General features: G+C 48.0%; 1 protein-coding gene across 7 annotated transcripts in view; it reads left to right on the plus strand.

Moving 5' to 3' along the window:
- LOC110527488 (alsin) overlaps positions 1–19870 on the plus strand; it is a 22427-nt gene extending 2557 nt beyond the window's left edge. For 2 of the 7 annotated variants that reach the window (XM_036982935.1, XM_036982930.1), the window contains 31 exons: positions 104–467; positions 1703–1874; positions 2109–2205; positions 2294–2371; positions 7052–7249; positions 7400–7625; positions 7934–8123; positions 8299–8364; positions 9170–9332; positions 9483–9626; positions 9894–10022; positions 10164–10187; positions 11270–11340; positions 11635–11701; positions 11894–12084; positions 12177–12242; positions 12342–12440; positions 12592–12756; positions 12938–13049; positions 13186–13263; positions 13405–13538; positions 13776–13940; positions 14071–14194; positions 14508–14665; positions 14773–14889; positions 15015–15191; positions 15396–15441; positions 15554–15615; positions 15731–15880; positions 17342–17438; positions 17626–19870. In XM_036982935.1, coding sequence (XP_036838830.1) covers positions 104–467; positions 1703–1874; positions 2109–2205; positions 2294–2371; positions 7052–7249; positions 7400–7625; positions 7934–8123; positions 8299–8364; positions 9170–9332; positions 9483–9626; positions 9894–10022; positions 10164–10187; positions 11270–11340; positions 11635–11701; positions 11894–12084; positions 12177–12242; positions 12342–12440; positions 12592–12756; positions 12938–13049; positions 13186–13263; positions 13405–13538; positions 13776–13940; positions 14071–14194; positions 14508–14665; positions 14773–14889; positions 15015–15191; positions 15396–15441; positions 15554–15615; positions 15731–15880; positions 17342–17438; positions 17626–17664 — 3969 coding nt within the window. In that variant the 3' untranslated portion in view covers positions 17665–19870. Of the gene's footprint in view, positions 1–103; positions 468–1702; positions 1875–2108; positions 2206–2293; positions 2372–7051; positions 7250–7399; positions 7626–7933; positions 8124–8298; positions 8365–9169; positions 9333–9482; positions 9627–9893; positions 10023–10163; positions 10188–11269; positions 11341–11634; positions 11702–11893; positions 12085–12176; positions 12243–12341; positions 12441–12591; positions 12757–12937; positions 13050–13185; positions 13264–13404; positions 13539–13775; positions 13941–14070; positions 14195–14507; positions 14666–14772; positions 14890–15014; positions 15192–15395; positions 15442–15553; positions 15616–15730; positions 15881–17341; positions 17439–17625 lie in introns of those variants that run through there. The other 5 variants (XM_036982931.1, XM_036982933.1, XM_036982932.1 and 2 more) reach the window with 5 other exon arrangements.

Genomic DNA, 19870 nt, shown 5'->3' on the forward strand with positions numbered 1-19870 from the left:
TTTGCTAAGGATAACTAAAATGTGCTTTTCTTATAGGTCCAGGAAGTCTTCCTGTTTCTGTCAGTTTTCTTTTGTGTGGTGCCTAATGCACCCTGTGTTTCAGCCCCCAGCAGATAGCCTTGACCTCCTGACCTCTGACCTCCTCCCTGGGGTCATGCCAGTGACCACCAGCTCTGCCCTCAACAGCCTGGTCTCATCCTGTGCCTCCGCCGTGGCCGAGAGAGTGGTCTCCACCTGCGAGGCTCTGTCCCTGAAGAAGAGGATTAACTGCTACTACCCTGGGGTTGGGGGTGTAGCAGGAGCACCCGGTGGGGTGCCAGGAGGGTTTCCAGTGGGCCCCGCGGAGGAGCGGGTGCGTCTGGAGGAGTCCATGCAGGGGAAGAAGAGCTGCAGCACGGGGGATATCCGTGAGGAGGAGGCCGAGGGCCTGAGTCGACGTCTCTCTCTGCCTGGACTCCTCTCTCAGGGTAGATACGCTGTTCGTCTCTTATCCTCCACCTCTGCTCATCGCCTCTTATCCTTCTTATCTTCCTCCTATACTCTGATGTGTAAGTATGCGTGTGTGTCCCCGCTCATCCGGCCTGCGAACATATCGAACGTCCATCTGAACTACAGTACTATACAGTATGTTTTGGAATGCTGTGACGGCTGACCATTTTGTTTCAGTGTGGTGTTTCATGGCTCTTATGTGTGTGTGGACTACAGTCAGTGAACGGTGGTTTTTCTTCCGCGATTAAAGCTCTCAGTCATAGAGGAATATGAGGCCATATTAATGTGAGGACTTAACCAGAAGGGTTGCAGGAAGGAGAGGAGTGAGGAGAGGGTGAGAGAATAAGACGGAGAAGAAAGGAGCGAGAGTCCGTGAGATGGAGGGGGAGAAAACTGAGGAAGTGAGAGTGTGAAGAAGACATATCTGTGTGTGAGGGAGAGAAGGTGAGGAAGATGGAGAGGGCAAGATGGCCGTGATAATCTCTTGAGAAACCCAGTCAGAGTGGTAGTGCCTGCAGTATCGGAGGAATCTTCTATTGTCATGTTGGTAGGGTGACCGCTGAACGGTAGGATTTGTCCCTAGCTAGCCGAGGGTGTCTTAAGGGGATTTGGGATATGCAAAAAACACATTTGACACATGCGTATAATACACACTTATATATGTCCTGTGAAATGGAACAAATAAAAAATAAATGATTCGCTTCCTGCTGCAGCCAGGGAGGGGACAGACAGCTCACCGCTCCCCTCTCTTGGTGGCTCTCCTCTGGGCTGACAGATGGCTCTCTGTGGGGGACAGATGGCTCTCAGTGGGGGACAGGATGTCACAGTGGAAACCACCAACCCACGCCTCATCAGTGATGCCCTGGTCTGTCTGTCCTCATTAACACTCCCTCCCATATGCTTACTGTGGTACGGGACCTGGCTCCGGCTGGGCACAATGACTCATCATCAGGAGGATGCTGTGAGGCCTGTGTTTCTGGGTTATTGCAGAAGTGTTTTGTTTTTCACGAGTAGATGAAGATCACTCCGTGACTAAACCAGTCATCCTGAGCATGTCTTTACAGTTGTTTACACTCACCTGTGGAACAGAGAGGACTTCATCTGTAACATTAGCTGCAGTTGACTGCCGTAACTGAACATGGCTTGAGAGGAAGCATAGAAAATGTGCCATTTAAGAAATTTAAGAAACATATCGGTCTGTCTCTGTCTGCAGTGTCCCCCAGGTTGCTGCGGAGGGCCAGCCGGCCCAGGGTGCAAGCAGTGCCCCTCACCCCTGTGGGAGGGCTCCCAGAGGCGGGGGAGCTGCTCCCCTCTCTGCAGACCGAGGTGTGGAGCTGGGGGCGTGGTGAGGAGGGCCAGCTAGGCCACGGGGACAACCTCCCCAGGTCAGTGTCCACTCAACACCAATCACTGAGGGCTGGGAATGAGAACCATGATGATTGACAGTTGTGTCGACCAGTAAAGCATCAGAGTATGAGCGCTGAATCTGATCTAGGATCTGTTTGGCCTTTGAGATAAATAAGATTACATGGACAGGGATGACCTGCTCCTAGATTGGCACTCCTACTCTGAAATGCTTTGACCCTGGTTGTTGACTGAGAGGTGTTTCTGACCTGCAGGCTGCAGCCACTGTGCATCAAGTGTCTGAGCAGTAAGGAGGTGGTGCTTGTGGCTGCTGGGGCACATCACTCCCTGGCCCTGACGACACAGTCCCAGGTCAGGAACTACATTATCACTCCTCATGGGAAACTGAGTCGGAGGGATTCCTCCCAACTATGTGAACATTTGTGTGTGTGTTTTCAAGGTCTTCTCCTGGGGTAGTAACAGCTCTGGCCAGCTAGGACACATGGCGTGTCCTACTACTATCCCTCGCCTTGCCAAGGTAAGAGTGTGTTTCTTTAATTGAGGAAAATGGTGCCCATGCAGTCATCTTTACCACACACTAACCCAGTGTTCCTCCTTTATTAATTTAGCAGCGATGCCCCCGTCGATGGGCAACGCAGGTGAAGGGTGTTCTTTGGCACCCGTGCTACCTTTGCCTCCGCTGCTGAAAAAAACAATCTTAGAAGAAACACTGCTAACCTAAACTCAGCAACAAAAAAAATAAACGTCCCTTTTTCAGGACGTTCAAATTTTCAAAGAAAATTTGTCAAAATCCAAATAACTTCACAGATCTTCATTGTAAAGGGTTTAACACTGTTTCCCATGCTTGTTTAATGAACCATAAACAATTAATGAACATGCAACTGTGGAACGGTCGTTAAGACACTAACCGCTTAGACGGTAGGCAATTAAGGTCAGAGTTATGAAAACTTAGGACACTAAAGAGGCCTTTCTACTGACTGAAAAACACCAAAAGAAAGATGCCCTGGGTCCCTGCTCATCTGCGTGAACGTGGCTTAGGCATGCTGCAAGGAGGCATGAGGACTGCAATAAATTGCAATGTCCGTACTGTCGCCTAAGACAGTGCTAGAGGGAGACGGGACGGACAGCTGATTGTCCTCACAGTGACAGACCACGTGTAACAACACATGCACAGGATCAGTACATCTGGGCATCACACCTGCAGGACAGGTACAGGATGACAACAACAACTGCCCGAGTTACACCTGGAACGCAGAATCCCTCCTTCAGTGCTCAGACTATCCGCAATAGGCTGAGAGAGGCTGGGCTGAGGGCTTGTAGGCCTGTTGTCTGGTGAGCACCCGCCTTACATCACTGGCAACAACGTCGCCTATGGGCACAAACCCACCGTCGCTGGACCAGACAGAACTGGCAAAAAGTGCTCTTCACTGAGGAGTCGCGGTTTTGTCTCACCAGGGGTGATGGTTGGATTTGCGTTTATCGTCGAAAGAATGAGTGTTACACTGAGTCCGGTACTCTGGAGCGGGATCGATTTGGAGGTGGAGGGTGCGTCATGGTCTGTGGCGGTGTGTCACAGCATCATCGGACTGAGCTTGTTGTCATTGCAGGCTATCTCAACGCTGTGTGTTACAGGGAAGACATCCTCCTCCCTCATGTGGTACCCTTCCTGCAAGCTCATCCTACCATGACCCTCCAGCATGACAATGCCACCAGCCATACTGCTCCTTCTGTGGGTTATTTCTGGCAGACAGGAATGTCAGTGTTCTGCCATGGCAAGTGAAGAGCCCAGATCTCAATCCCATTGAGCACATCTGGTACCTGTTGAATCGGAGGGTGAGGGCTAGGGTCATTTCCCCCCCAGAAATGCCTGGGAACTTGCAGATGCCTTGGTGGAAGACTGGGGTAACATCTCACAGCAAGAACCAGCAAATCTAGTGCAGTCCATGAGGAAGAGATGCACTGCAGTACTTAATGCAGCTGGTGGCCAGATACTGAATGTTACCTTTGATTTTGACGCCCCCCCCCCCCATTGTTCAGGGACACATTATTCCATTTCTGTTACACTTGTTCAGTTTATGTCTCAGTTGTTGAATCTTATGGTCATACAAATATTTACACATGTTAAGTTTGCTGAAAATAAACTCAGTTGACAGTGAGAGGACGTTTCTTTTTATATACCAACATGAATAAACTCTGCAGCGGCAATTAAAGCACTCTCCATGGTAGAACAATGATGGAACTTTTCCACTGAGGATTTATCCCGGTGTTTTACCTGAAAAGCTGAGACTTTTCTGTTTCCATCTACTTGCGCCGGCTCCCGTGTCTCACTGGGCCATGGCTCCTGCTCTGACTTGGAGCCAAGGCATGGCCCTGGGTACTTTTCAGCTTGAATTTAAATAACAATGGCTAACTGTGAACTTGAACACCTTCTCAAGAAGTGACGGTCTTGAATGATGCAGAGGTTGTTGATTCTGCTCGCCACAAGTCTCCTGGTGGAAACAAGACTACATTAACATCAAATCAAATTGATTTATATAGTCCTTCGTACATCAGCTGATATCTCAAAGTGCTGTACAGAAACCCAGCCTAAAACCCCAAACAGCAAGCAATGCAGGTGTAGAAGCACGGGAGACCCCCTGGTGTGGGACTAAGTCTCAATGGAAAAGCACCCTCAGCTGCTTAGTGATCACAAATCATAGGACATTTTGACTATTGAGTTTGTGCAGGACTGTTAGTATAAGCGTGAGTAGCTTTGGCGTGTGCGAGCCAGAACTGTTCATAGCTGCATTTCTCCTGTTTCTGTAGCATGAGGCAGCTTGATGTACAAGTCACATCAAATCAAATTTTATTTGTCACATACACATGGTTAGCAGATGTTAATGCGAGTGTAGCGAAATGCTTGTGCTTCTAGTTCCGACAATGCAGTAATAACCAACAAGTAATCTAACTAACAATTCCAAAACTACTGTCTTGTACACACAAGTGTAAGGGGATAAAGAATATGTACATAAAGATATATGAATGAGTGATGGTACAGAGCGGCATAGGCAAGATACAGTAGATGGTATCGAGTACAGTATATATATATGAGATGAGTATGTAAACAAAGTGGCATAGTTAAAGTGGCTAGTGATACATGTATTACATAAAGATGCAGTAGATGATATAGAGTACAGTATATACGTATACATATGCGATGAATAATGTAGGGTATGTAAACATTATATTAGGTAGCATTGTTTAAAGTGGCTAGTGATATATTTTACATCATTTCCCATCAATTCCCATTATTAAAGTGGCTGGAGTTGAGTCGGTGTGTTGGCAGCAGCCACTCAATGTTAGTGGTGGCTGTTTAACAGTCTGATGGCCTTGAGATAAGCTGTTTTTCAGTCTCTCGGTCCCTGCTTTGATGCACCTGTACTGACCTCGCCTTCTGGATGATAGCGGGGTGAACAGGCAGTGGCTCAGGTGGTTGTTGTCCTTGATGATCTTTATGGCCTTCCTGTAACATCGGGTGGTGTAGGTGTCCTGGAGGGCAGGTAGTTTGCCACCGGTGATGCGTTGTGCAGACCTCACTACCCTCTGGAGAGCCTTACGGTTGTGGGCGGAGCAGTTGCCGTACCAGGCGGTGATACAGCCCGCCAGGATGCTCTCGATTGTGCATCTGTAGAAGTTTGTGAGTGCTTTTGGTGACAAGACAAATTTCTTCAGCCTCCTGAGGTTGAAGAGGTGCTGCTGCGCCTTCTTCACGATGCTGTCTGTGTGGGTGGACCAATTCAGTTTGTCTGTGATGTGTATGCCGAGGAACTTAAAACTTGCTACCCTCTCCACTACTGTTCCATCGATGTGGATAGGGGGGTGTTCCCTCTGCTGTTTCTTGAAGTCCACAATCATCTCCTTAGTTTTGTTGACGTTGAGTGTGAGGTTATTTTCCTGACACCACACTCCGAGGGCCCTCACCTCCTCCCTGTAGGCCGTCTCGTCGTGGTTGGTAATCAAGCCTACCACTGTTGTGTCGTCCGCAAACTTGATGATTGAGTTGGAGGCGTGCGTGGCCACACAGTTGTGGGTGAACAGGGAGTACAGGAGAGGGCTCAGAACGCACCCTTGTGGGGCCCCAGTGTTGAGGATCAGCGGGGTGGAGATGTTGTTGCCTACCCTCACCACCTGGGGGCGGCCCGTCAGGAAGTCCAGTACCCAGTTGCACAGGGCAGGGTCGAGACCCAGGGTCTCGAGCTTGATGACGAGCTTGGAGGGTACTATGGTGTTAAATGCTGAGCTGTAGTCGATGAACAGCATTCTCACGTAGGTATTCCTCTTGTCCAGATGGGTTAGGGCAGTGTGCAGTGTGGTTGAGATTGCATCGTCTGTGGACCTATTTGGGCGGTAAGCAAATTGGAGTGGGTCTAGGGTGTCAGGTAGGGTGGAGGTGATATGGTCCTTGACTAGTCTCTCAAAGCACTTCATGATGACGGAAGTGAGTGCTACGGGGCGGTAGTCGTTTAGCTCAGTTACCTTAGCTTTCTTGGGAACAGGAACAATGGTGGCCCTCTTGAAGCATGTGGGAACAGCAGACTGGGATAGGGATTGATTGAATATGTCCGTAAACACACCAGCCAGCTGGTCTGCGCATGCTCTGAGGGCGCGGCTGGGGATGCCGTCTGGGCCTGCAGCTTTGCGAGGGTTAACACGTTTAAATGTTTTACTCACCTCGGCTGCAGTGAAGGAGAGGCCGCATATTTTGGTTGCAGGCCGTGTCAGTGGCACTCTTTGTCCTCAAAGCGGGCAAAAAAGTTATTTAGTCTGCCTGGGAGCAAGACATCCTGGTCCGTGACGGGGCTGGTTTTCTTTTTGTAATCCGTGATTGACTGTAGACCCTGCCACATACCTCTTGTGTCTTAGCCGTTGAATTGAGATTCTACTTTGTCTCTATACTGACGCCCATCCCCTGTACAGGACGCTAGTCTGTCGCATGGCCTTACCTCCAATCCATCCCCTTAATGCTGATTGCCAAGCAGAGACGCATCCGGTCCCATTTTTACAGTTTTTGGTATGACTTGGCCGGGGATCGAACTCCCAACCTTCCAATTTCAGGGTGGACACTCAAACCACAAGGCCACTGAGTTGTAGAAGCCTAGCACAACACAAATGTACAGTGATCTGATCTGCTCTGTTTGTCCCTGGTGTGACCCTGTAGCTGTCCGAGGGGATACGTGTATGGGACGTGGGTGCGGGGGCGCAGCACACCCTCCTCCTGGCCGATGGGGACTGTTACCAGCCCATCCTTTACTATAGCGGACAGCAGGTCAGAGAGGCGGCGCAGGACGCACCCCAGGACCAGACAGAGGGGTACAGCTACACCCAGCAACCAGTGCTGCTCCCCTTCTGCATGAACGTGAGTAGTGGACCACACACACACACACAGTGTACTGAACCCCTGCTGTGTTCCACTTTTTGTGTATTCAGCATCTGCTTTGTGATTTCAACTGACATTTGACCCGATGGTGGTGCGTGTGTCTGTGGGTTTTGTTTATCCGTGTTTTAGTTGGGCTACGTGAGCGGTGTGTTTGCGGGGGGCCAGAGCTGCGTGGCGCTAGCCGACCGCAACGTCACGGGTTTCATCGCCAGCCTCCACGAGCTGGCTGCTGCCGAGAGGAAGTTCTACTGCAAGCTGAGCTCTGTGAAGAACCACATCCTGCGCCCCCTGTTGGACCTGGGTGAGAACTACTGCTCCCGCTACAGCTCCGCTGGACAGAGGCCATGGGTCAGAGGTTAGAGAGGGAGAGAGAGAAGGGCGAGTTTTATTTTCATGGTAACCAATGTCCAATCAAAGGGAAAGGGATTGGTCCGCATTCAAAAAGATCTGGCATGAAGCTTCCGTTTTGTTAAATGTTATTATTAGTACAGACCTGTAACTTTTGGTTAACTATGTGCTGGACTAGAGTAAGTTGGTACGTTTCAGAGTAAATATTAGGTTGATTACCTCTTGGTTGTGTGTATTTAAAAAAAAAAAATTATATATATATTTTTTTCCCACAGTGTTTTGCTAACAGGTGTGTGTTCTCCTTCTAACCCTCAGAGTCGTTGGGTACAGCCCTAGGCCCGGCGTCAACAGTGCTGCTACAGAGCCTGGCGAGGTGTTATAGCCGCCTGTGCCACCTCACTGGGCAGCACTCCGCCTCGCTCACCGCCAACCTGCGCCGCCGTCGGGATGTGAAAAGCTTGGTTATGCTGGAGCACGCCAGCATCTTCCTGGACACGTACAATGAGTATGTACAGTATGTACCCTCCCGCTGTCTGACATTTACTTCTTTACAAAAAGCACCTCTGTACTAGCTGCTGTGAGAAATGTCCCTCTTTTTGTTATTTGGTACATGTGTATAATGACCTCTCCTTCTCTACTCCTCTTTCCGTTCCTTCCCCCTCCTCATCCCTCCCTGCCAGGTACTGCTGCTCTGTGGGTAACTTCCTGGTGATGGGGGGCTTCCAAGCTCTGGCCAAGCCCTCGCTGTGAGCGTGTACACACACACACACACACACACACACACAGTAGGACATCTAGCAGCCTTAGCTTATTATCCTTACCATTTGCGGTGCTCATTATATGTTCATTATCTTTACCATTTACCTAGGCATGTGTGCTCATTATCCTTAACGTTGACCCAAGCCTGTGTGCTCATTATCCTTAACATTGACCCAAGCCTGTGTCAAGGGACAGCTGTTTGATGCCTAGTTGTTCTGCACACAATGAGACTGAGGAAGCTCATGCAGGTTTAATTGGAAAGGGAAAAGTCAAAGGATTAATTCAAAATCATTTTTATGGGCTCTTTTTAATTATGAAAATGGGTGGTTCGAGCCCTGAATGCTGATTGGCTGACAAAAAATACCACATATACCACGGGTATGCCCCCAAAAAATTTTCACTGTTGTAATTACATTGGTAACCAGTTTATAATAGCAATAAGGCACCTCAGGGGTTTGTGGTATATGGCCAATATACCACGGCTAAGGGCTGTATCCTGGCACTCTAAGAACAGCTCTTAACCGTGTTATATTGGCCATATACCACATCCCTTCTGGCCTTATTGCTTAATTATAAACCAATGTGTTTGTTTCTGGAAAGGTGAACAGTGAATTAAAACAGGACATCTCTTCTTTCTTTTTCCATCTCTCCTCCCCTACACTCTCCTCCCTCCCTCCATCTTCCCCCACCCTCTCCTCCCTCCCTGCCCTCCATCTTCCCCTGCCCTCCATCTCCTCCTGCCCTCCATCCTCCCCCGCCACCCCCTCCACCATCTTCTGTTCCTCTGCTCAGAGAATTCTTTGGGAAGTGTCCAGAGCTGTTGCAGCGGCTGGCAGAGTCCAGCGAGGAGAACATTCCTCTGAGTGACCTGTTGGTGGCGCTCTTCTACCTGCCCATGAGACACCTTCACGAGTATGGCAGGCTGCTGCTCAAACTGGGAACCTGCTTCGAGGTGGTACGTGGAGGAACTAGGACCGGGCTGTACACACACACACACACACACACACACACACACACACACACACACACACACACACACACACGCACGCTCACACACCTTCATACAAACTCTCCCTTTCGTGTGTGTGTCTCTCCATCCCTGCAGAACTCAGTGGACTACCAGAAGCTGCAGGACGGCTGCTCTAAGTTTGAGGCCCTGGCTCTTCATCTGAAGAGGAGGAGGAAGGAGGCAGAGTACACATACCACTTCTGGAAGAGCTTCCCTGGCAAGATGACGGTCAGTGGCCTGGTCAGTTGGTTTGACCACAGTAATCAGAGCCAGATTCACACTATTGAGCCAATGCCAACCGTACTGTGCTCGCTCAGATATTTTATTTTCACGTTGTCCTTTCAAGCATGGTTCCGGAAACTATGGTGGATGTATAATCAGGCCGGCAGAGCACAGCTTGGTTCGGTTTGACTCCATAGTGTGAAACGGGTAGAAGATCTTTTATTCAGCCCAATATCTCCAGTTTACCAACCTCTTATCCCATTTCACCTGGCCATCCTGTTCCAGGATTCCCTGCGTAAGCCCCCCCGGAGGCTGATCTGTGAGAGCAGCAACAAGGCCCTGACGCTACAGAACTCTGGAAGGTTCTCTGTCAACTGGTTCATCCTCTTCAATGATGCACTCGTCCACGCTCAGGTAAGCACAGCTCTTACAGCTGGCTCTTACAAAGGTGCCAATCTCTCTTTTCTTTCATTCACCCTCAGAGCATTTGATATGAATATATCTGGTGTGTTGACTGACTCCTATCAAGTTGTGTGTTTGTCTTTGTCCTATCAGGGAGTGGTTCCCTATAAAAGCCTTGTAAGTATGCAGCAGCAGCCAGTGTACTGCCCCCTAGTCAATGCAGCGCCCCCGTGTGGCCAGGGCTTGGCTTAGGATGTAGGCTTCCTGTAGCAGCTCTTTAGGCACCTGCTGCCGGCCTGTAAACCACAAACATCGGCTTCACAGCTTGAAATAACACCCACACCAAAACACACCGTTTTTCTGATCTTCTTCATGTACGTATGGGTGTGCTAACTAACATCTGGCTGGAATAAGCCTCTCTGTTTTTGATTTCTTGAAGCTCACAATGAAGAATGGCAGCTATTTACCTTCTCCGCCTTCTCCCTTTAACTAACCCAACTGCTCCTGAACGTTAGGAGCCCCACAGCGGGTTCTGTACACCACTCTACAGTGAGCAGCTTCTCCTCAGCAGATCCCGGTGCCCCCTGCCCTCTGATGCTAGCCTCAGGATACTGCGTGGAAAGCTGAACTGATACTTTGAATAACTAAGGCTCACGGTAGTATATTGCCTACTTTTATGACATTGGAGTCGTAGTCATAGCAACACGTTGACTCTGCTTACGGGCGTCAATCTAAAAAGTTAAGTCTGCCGTTATTGGGTCTTCCCGACGTGTGCGTCTTGGTTATCTAACTAAGATGCCTTTTTTGACCCGTTTTTATTTTTTGCTATGTGGAGCCTTTAGTTATCATTACTCTGAAACCATGTGACGCCACACGTGAGGATCGGCCGTCTCCGGTTCACTTCTCTCAAAACAGTTTCCTGTGATGTGCCGCTGTCTCTCTTAGTGTGCACCCACCTAGCTGTGTTTGATGACATGGTGTGCCTTTTTAGCCCCTGTCGGCTGCACCCTGTCGGCTGCACCCTGTGTGCTGCACCCTGTGTGCTGCACCCTGTGTGCTGTGTCTGTTGGCCTGCCTCGTGCCCTGTCGCCCTCGCCTCTCTGCTTGCTATGCAAGTTGGCATCTATTAGGTCATATGACCTGTGTTTAGCTCCAGTGCCCTGACTACTTCCTGACTGTTGAACCAGTGTACTGTATCTGTAGCTGAGTGTATCAGTATACTGATGTCTCTCTCTCTCTCTTCCCTCCCTCTCATCCAGTTCTCCACCCACCATGTCTTCCCATTGGCCACACTGTGGGTCGAGCCCATCCCTGAGGAGAACACTGACCTGTGAGTCTATCCCCCTATCCGGCCAATTAGAGAGTTTAGCTGGTGTGTTATTGAGCACTTAGCTCAACGTTTCCCAAACTTGGTCCTGGTCCTGTCACCCCCCCCCCCCCCCCCCGGATGCACGTTTTGTTTTTGCCCTAGCACTACACAGCTGATTCAACTAATCATCAAGCTTTGATCATTTGAATCAGCTATGTAGTGTTAGGGCAAAAACCAAAACGTGCACCCCTTGGGGTCCCCAGGACCGAGTTTGGGAAACGCTGCTTCCACTGAGCTGTGCTTTGTTCCATCCAGGTATGGACTGAAGGTGATCTCACCTGAGGAGACCTTCACCCTGCTGGCCTGTTCTTCCATGGAGAAGGTAGGCCACTAGCCAATAGCCAGGCCTCACTACTCACCTGCTCAGGTTACAAGTATGTAGTGTTTGTGTCTTTTGTAGATTCTTGTTAATCTGCCTAGTTGGGTTCAGTTTGTGGTGACGGACGGTGTAACAACCCATTCAGTTCAATTAAATGCACTTCAATATGACTATTAACCGCCGTGGGTTCTCCAGGCCAAGTGGCTTCGCTCCATCAACCAGGCAGTGGACCAGGCCATGAGTGGGGCGGGGCAGTCAGGCTCAGGGGCAGGGCAGAGGGCGGAGCCTCCCATCTCCCGGACCGCCTGCTACACCTTCTACAAGGACAGCCGTCTGAAGGAGGCCACCTACGAGGGCCGCTGGCTGGCCGGCAAGCCCAATGGGAGGTGGGTCTGGCTGGGGAAGGAGGGATGCAGGACCTGGTGCCTTTGGTTCCATTTCCATACAGTCACAATGAATTAAAAATTGTTGTTTCCAGGGGAACGGTGAAGTGGCTTGATGGGAGAATTTACACGGGGACGTTCAAGAACGGACTGGAGGATGGGTCAGTCAGTGTAAATCGATCAATAAATCGATGTATCAATCACCGTAGTCAGAAATAAAGGCATTTCTCATTGTTCTGCTATTTGTTTATGGGTCGTAGTTTTGGAGATTACGTTATGCCCAGCAAGACGTTGAACCTGAACGACCACTATCAAGGCCACTGGAAAGAAGGGAAGATGCACGGCATCGGAACGTACAAGTGAGTCTGTTTGCCTTTGTGACGAGTTCCAACGTTATTTAAGAAAGGCCCTTCAGGTTAAAAATCACCCTTTTGTAAGCGTGACCAGGAGTTTGCGGGCGTGTCTATGTTTCTGCTGTGTACCCGAACAATGTGACTGTCGTCTATGCAGGTATGCTACAGGTGAGTTGTACGAGGGCTCGTTCCAGGACAACATGCGTCACGGTCACGGGATGCTGCGCAGCGGCACGCTGAACTCCTCCTCCCCCAGCGTCTTCATCGGCCAATGGGTGCACGACAAGAAGACGGGCTACGGCGTCTTTGATGACATCACCAGGTAGTGGATCGCTCCAGCCCACCCTTTTCATACTGCAGCGCTAAACTGAGCTGGCCTGGTTACGCATCCAGCTAGCTCAGTACGGTTGGGGTTGGATTGATAGTGTGAAAAGGGTATTAGTGTGTCTGAAGTGCTGACGGTGTTACGTGGTGACCTGTGTTGTTCCGGTGTGTTCCGTCAGAGGAGAGAAGTACATGGGCATGTGGCAGGATGACCAGCGGCAGGGCACGGGCATCATAGTAACCCAGTTTGGCCTGTACTACGAGGGAGCCTTCAACAACAACAAGATGCAGGTGATTCCTGGGCAGTGGGGTTCTTCCTCCTGACGCTAGCTGAACGTTAGCACATTAGCTCCAAGATATTGGAGGAAAGATGATCACCTCTCCATTTGCAGTTTTTTTTTTCTTTTTTTTTTTCTCGCTGTCTCAGGGCACAGGGGTCTTGCTGTCTGAGGACAACACCACATATGAAGGAGAGTTCTCGGAGGACTGGACTCTCAACGGAAAGGTCAGTGAAAGAAGAGAGACACAAACAAGCCTGAACACTCTCTCTCACACACAGCTTGCACTCACACACATTTTCGCTTAGCCACATACGTTTGTGCAGACACATGTATAATACAGCACATTGCTCTCCCTAATCTCTCAGGGTGTGCTGACCATGGCTAATGGGGACTACTTTGAGGGCACCTTCACCGGGGAGTGGGGCTCCGGCCTGAAGGTCACCGGATCCTTCTTCAAACCCAACCTCTACGACTCAGACGGGGACAAGGCCCGCGCTGTGTACGTCTCTGTACCATTCAATGCCATTGGTTTTAGTATGGTGGAGGATTAGCAGATTCAAAGATTTTAGTCTTGAGCTAAAAGTGGTTAAACAAAAAAAAGTATAAATAAATTGCAAGGCAATCTGTCCGCAGGAGATGATCCTGCAAAGTTTTGACAGTTTTGAAATGAACCCAGTCAAGTGAACGTGTATGTGAACATAGAAATAGTCTATTTCCTTTTTATGTGTGTCTCCAGTAAGCTGGGGCGCCTGGCGGTGCGTCCGGAGGAGAAGTGGAGGGCAGTGTTTGAGGAGTGTTGGATGAGGCTGGGCTGTGAGGCCCCTGGCCAGGGAGAGAACCAGAGAGCCTGGGAGAACATCGCTGTAGCCCTGACCACCAGCAGGAGACAGCACAGAGACTGGTAGAGAGAACAGAGACCACACACACACAGTACTTCCACCTCACACCTCACTCTCTCTCTCTCACTCACTCACTCACACACACACATACACAGAGTACAGTTGTCTAAGTGGTATTGATGTGTGTTCCAGCCCGGAGATGAACCTGAGTCAGAGTCATAACAGAACTCTGGAGAGTCTGGAGTTCAACCCTCAGCAGCATGTTGGCCCTGTTACTATGGAGAAGTATGACCGTATCCGCCATTACCTCATCAAGGTGAGCCAACGACCCCGGGTGACTTCCTAACCCTCCTAATCCCCCTCAGCAAATGGACCCACGCACCAACGTGTCTGACAAGCAAAAATACCAGCACCCACTGTTTGACAAGCAAAATCCTTTTCAGTATGGTTTAATAATGATGATGATGATGAAGAAATGTCTGAGCCGTTGTCCTGAGGTGCACCTGTTCATACTGATTTTCTCTTTAGATCTAACATGATTTATCCTCATTGAGAAAACACCACAAAATAGGAATATTCTGAAACTCTCACATTTAACCTTCACTGTCCCCCCCCCCCCTACCCCCCAGGCGTGTGACACGCCCCTGCACCCCCTGGGCAGGCTGATGGAGACCCTAGTGGCTGTCTACAGGATGACCTACGTGGGGGTGGGGGCCAACCGCCGCCTCCTACTGCAGGCTGTCAACGAGATCATGTCCTACCTGGCCCGCATCTTCCAGCTCGTCAGGTGTGTGTGTGTGTGTGTGTGTGTGTGGCCTAAAACGGTCAGATACTGTTTTTACATTGTTTTAAGCTATGTACTGTATGTGTAATGTTTGTTTGTTTGTCTCCCAGGTTCCTGTTCCCAGATCTGCCTGAGGAGGGTGGAGTGATCCCTGAACCATCCTCTGACCCCCAGGACAAGAAGGATTCCAACTGCGCAGACACACAGCTAGAATCCCCCAAACCTGGGTACGACCATAGCATATCTTATGTAAAAGAGCATGTCACTGTTGTTTAAATACTGTTTTCTTCCAGAAGAGAAATATATTAAGCCCCTGAATGTGTGTTGAATGATGTGTGTGTGGTTTCCCCAGGCGTGTAGTGAGTAGCTCCTCTCTGCTCCTGCCGGTGTTGCTGCCTCTTCTCTACCCCCCTCTTTTCACCCTGTACGCCCTGGAGAAGGAGAGGGAGGACGACGTGTACTGGGAGTGTGTCCTCCGCCTCAACAAACAGCCAGACATGGCCCTGCTCGCCTTCCTCGGAGTGCAACAGTGAGTCTCTCTTGGACTGACCAATGAGGTTGGGAATGACTAGTAGTAGCCTCTGAATCCGTGTTGCGAAACAGAATGTGAGGATAGTCGGGGCCTTTTTAATTTAGCCTCGTACAAGTTTTTTTCCGATCATGTAGCCTGACGGTCCTGACCTGGAAAAACTGTAGTTATAACATGTAAAAATGCATCTCTTTTTGCTTTCAGTAAGTTTTGGCCGGTTTCGGTTCCAGTGCTGGGGGAGAGGACAGAGGTATGACACTAAGTACATTCTGAAACACACTGCCCTTCTGTGGGTGAATTACAACATTACACCAAGTACATGTTAGATTGTCCTTACTGACAGTCTCTCTCCCCTTTTCTAGGTTGTGTCCAGCACAAAAGACGCCTGTTTTGCCTCGGCAACGGAGACCTTACAGCAGATCAGGTACGCTTTATCCAGAGCAGTACTATATCGTCATGAATGAATGAGTCTCATGCACTCTTTAAGTTATGATATTGTGGTTTATACGCGGTCGTGTATTAAGACAGTTTGTTTTCAGCACAACGTTCACCCCATCCGACAAGCTGCAGGTGATCCAGCTGACATTCGAGGAGATCACAAAGGAAGTGGTGTCATCACTGGAGGATAGCTTCCTGTGGTCCATGGACGACCTGTTTCCTGTGTTCCTCTACGTGGTGCTGCGCGCCCGGTGAGTCGATGAGAACACACACATCCTCAGAGATGCACAGAAATCTGATTTTTCTCCAATTTTAGAATCAGAACTACACATCTATTTACAGTACCAGTCAAAAGTTTGGACACCTACTAATTCCAGGGTTTTTCTTTATTTTTACTAATTTCCACATCGTAGAATAATAGTGAAGAAATCAAATCTATTGGAGATTCTTCAAAGTAGCCACCCTTTGCCTTGATGACAGCTTTGCACACTCTTGGCATTCTCTCAACCAGCTTCATGAGGTAGTCACATGGAATGCATTTCAATTAACAGGTGTGCCTTGTTAAAAGTTAATTTGTGGAATTTATTTCCTTAATGCATTTGAGACAATAATTTGTGTTGTGACAAGGTAGAGCGGGCTTCTGTATATTTGGTAAAAGACCAAGTCTTTTATCATATTATGGCAAGAACAACTCAAATAAGCAAAGAGAAACGACAGTCCATCATTACTTTAAGACATGAAGGTCAGTCAATCCTGAAAATGTCAAGAACTTTGAAAGTTTCTTCAAGTGCAGTCACAAAAAACATTGAGTGCTATAATGAAACTGGCTCTCATGAGGACCGCCACAGGAAAGGAAGACCCATAGTTACCTCTGCTGCAGAGGAAAAGTTCATTAGAGTTACCAGCCTCAGAAATTGCAGCCCAAATAAATGCTTCAGAGTTCAAGTAACAGACAGATCTCAACATCAACTGTTCAGAGGAGACTGCATGAATCAGGCCTTCGTGGTCGATTTGCTGAAGAAGAAACCACTACTAAAGAACACCAATAATAAGAAGAGACTTGCTTGGGCCAAGAAACACAAGCAATGTGTGGGGGTGCTTTGCTGGTGACATTGTCTGTGAATTATTTATAGTTCATGGCACACTTAACCAGCACGGCTACCACAGCATTCTGCAGCGATACGACATCCCATCTGGTTTGTGCTTAGTGGAACTAATGACCCAAAACACACCTCCAGGCTGTGTAAGGGCTATTTGACCAAAAAGAAGAGTGATGGAGTGCTGCATCAGATGACCTTCCCTCCACAATCACCCGACTTCAACCCAATTGAGATGGTTTGGGATGAGTTGGACTGCAGAGTAAAGGAAAAGCAGCCAACAAAGTGCTCAGCTTATGTGGGAACTCCTTCAAGTATGTTGGAAAAGCATTCCAGGTGAGAGGTGGTTGAGAGAATGCCAAGAGTGTGCAAAGCTGTCATCAAGGCAAAGGTTGGCTACTTTGAAGAATTGCCATATAAACTATGTTTTGATTTGTTTAACACTTTTTTTTGGTTACTACATGATTCCATGATTTCCTAGTTTTGATATCTTCAGTATTATTCTACAATGTAGAAAATAGTAACAATAAAGAAAAACCCTTGAATGAATAGGTGTGTCCAAACTTTTGACTGGTACTGTGTATGTGTGTTAACCAAGGCTGTGTTTCTCTTCAGGATCAGGAATCTGGGGTCAGAGGTGAGTCTGATAGAGGACTTGATGGACCCCTGTGTACAGCATGGAGAACACGGCATCATGTTCACCACTCTCAAGGTACACTCATAGTATACGTTCTATGGCAGATAGCATCCAAATGCAGGCACTCACACTCATAACTTATTCAGATACTCATAACATATTCATGCGATCGATGAACGCTTACACACACCGCTTCATAGGGAATAAATGAAGCTGTAACTATCTGTATCATATATTCATTTTATTTCCCTCTGTCTGTCAGGCGTGTTACTATCAGATCCAGCATGAGAAGACCACATGAGAACCACAGAGAATCTCTGTACTGTATATTGCAGCAGCTCTGTAAAGTGGCAGTCAGACAGACAGCTGATTTAGAGGGAAGGGATTGGAGAGGTTTTGAGTGATGCTGTGTCAGGGTCGTCACAGGAGGGTCATGATGATTGACAGACAGGCTGCTGACTGTCCATCTGCTCCCCCGTAGCAGGACCCCCTCCCCCTTTACATACACACATACACTGATGCATGCTCTTACACACACACACACACACACACACACTACAAAGCTCCCCGCTCTAACCACTGCCTAATAGTGACCGTGTCTTCAGGCTTATACACCTACTTGATTCATCAGGTTGACCTCTGTAAAACCCTTGTTGTAAAACTGTTTTGGCAGTTTGGCCAGTTTATCTGTCAATAGGCTTTGTAACACCTTAGCCCCTGAATGAAGGAACCTGCTCCTTGAGCCGTCTGGAATAGGGGCTTACAATGATGTGGGCAGAGCCAGTGGCGTTTCAGCCTTATCGTGGACTGTTGTGAATTTGACTGGCTATTTACTATTCACGCTGTATTAGTGGAAGAGATCACTGCCTCTCTTGTCACCCAGCGCTGGTATTGAAATGGAAGTCTATGAAGAGAAACTTCAAATCCAAGTGAGACTCGCCCTTAACATGGAGCCTGTCTAATAACAAGACGCCATCTTGTATGTATGAGGTGGCAACAAGTACGCGTCACATGGCCACCTGTTGCTTCCATCGGACCTCAGCCCTCAATGCACATGTTATTTAATGGACCAACACAGTACGTCACATTGATGTCACTTAAAACAAGGAAAGAGTTGAACCGCCCAGATGCAGTGATGTCTGTGTACACCGAGCGCTAGCCTACACTCACTCAGACCAACGCCAGTTGAAGTTGTTTTGTAGAATGTACACTCCATACAGTTACGGTGTTCTTGTTGTATTCATTGTTCAGAACAATCTTGAATATACAGCTCTATTCAGGTGATTTGAAGACGTGAAGTTGGGTGGCGCTCTGTTTCTCATGTGATGCAGTTCAATGACAGCCAGCTAATGTGCACCTCACCTGCTGGCCTCTAAAACATTTAAATTCATACTGTATTATTTGTGTTTATAACCTCTCTGTTTGCACAGTATTTATAATGCCACAAGGTGGTTCTTTCAGGCCACTTTGTTATTCTACACCAGAGCTAAAACCTCAGCCACCTACATGAAATGTTGACACTTGATGGGTAAACCCATAGAAGAAGACTGTTTGTTTATTTTCTGTTATAAAGCTTTTCCTGCAATATAGCTAATGTAATATTCATGTTTGTGGTTCTTCAAATCAGATTAAGACTTTTACTAGGAAGCAATATTGTTTATGCGTGTGTTTGGTGTGCTCCCTGTCATGCAGACAGACTTATGACAGTATTATGCAGTATTTGTACCTGCAAGGCAATCGCTACACTGAAGAAACTGTCTCTGTTCACCTTGTTGGGGTCTGATCATGTTGTAATGGCAATATGATGCTTATACAGTGACATTGAAGTCTACCAAAATAAATTCTTCCTGTTGCAGAATTATTAATGCAGAGAATAGAATTTGTCACAACTGTTATTGATTGTTTGATGGGACACGCAGTACATAAGAATCTATATTTTAAACAGAATTTGATTGTAACCTGGTATTTGGTTAATTCTTTATTCAGCTTGTTTGTAATTTGTATGGTCATGCCAAGGTTTACCTCCATTTCCCCCCATAATTCATTTGGAAAGGACTTTGATTATTTAACTGTATATCTGTTTACATCTAAAACACATGACGTGCTGCATGATATAATATCTCTACAGTGTTTTACCCATAGACTGCATAACATACAGTTTGATCTATGAAGGAAGATCTGCCTGCTTGTTTTTATTTTTTATTTAAACTTTATTTAACTCCGTTAAGAACAAATTCTTATTTACAATAACACCAGAACCCAGACGATGCCGCCCTATTGGACTCCCAATCACGGCCGTTTGTGATACAGCCTGGATTCGAACCAGGTTGCCTGTAGAGACACCTCTAGCACTGAGATGCAGTGCCCCAGTGTTCTCTGTATGTTGTCACATTTGTCCTTTTTAGGGGAATGATGTCAGCATTTTGTCTAATGTACATATCTTAATGTAAACAAAGGGCAATAAAGCCAACTGACAAAGTTCTCTTTGAATGAAATGTGCCTCTGTA

The sequence above is a fragment of the Oncorhynchus mykiss genome, chromosome 7 (genome assembly GCF_013265735.2).
Source record: "Oncorhynchus mykiss isolate Arlee chromosome 7, USDA_OmykA_1.1, whole genome shotgun sequence".
Classification (NCBI taxonomy): Eukaryota; Metazoa; Chordata; class Actinopteri; order Salmoniformes; family Salmonidae; genus Oncorhynchus; species Oncorhynchus mykiss.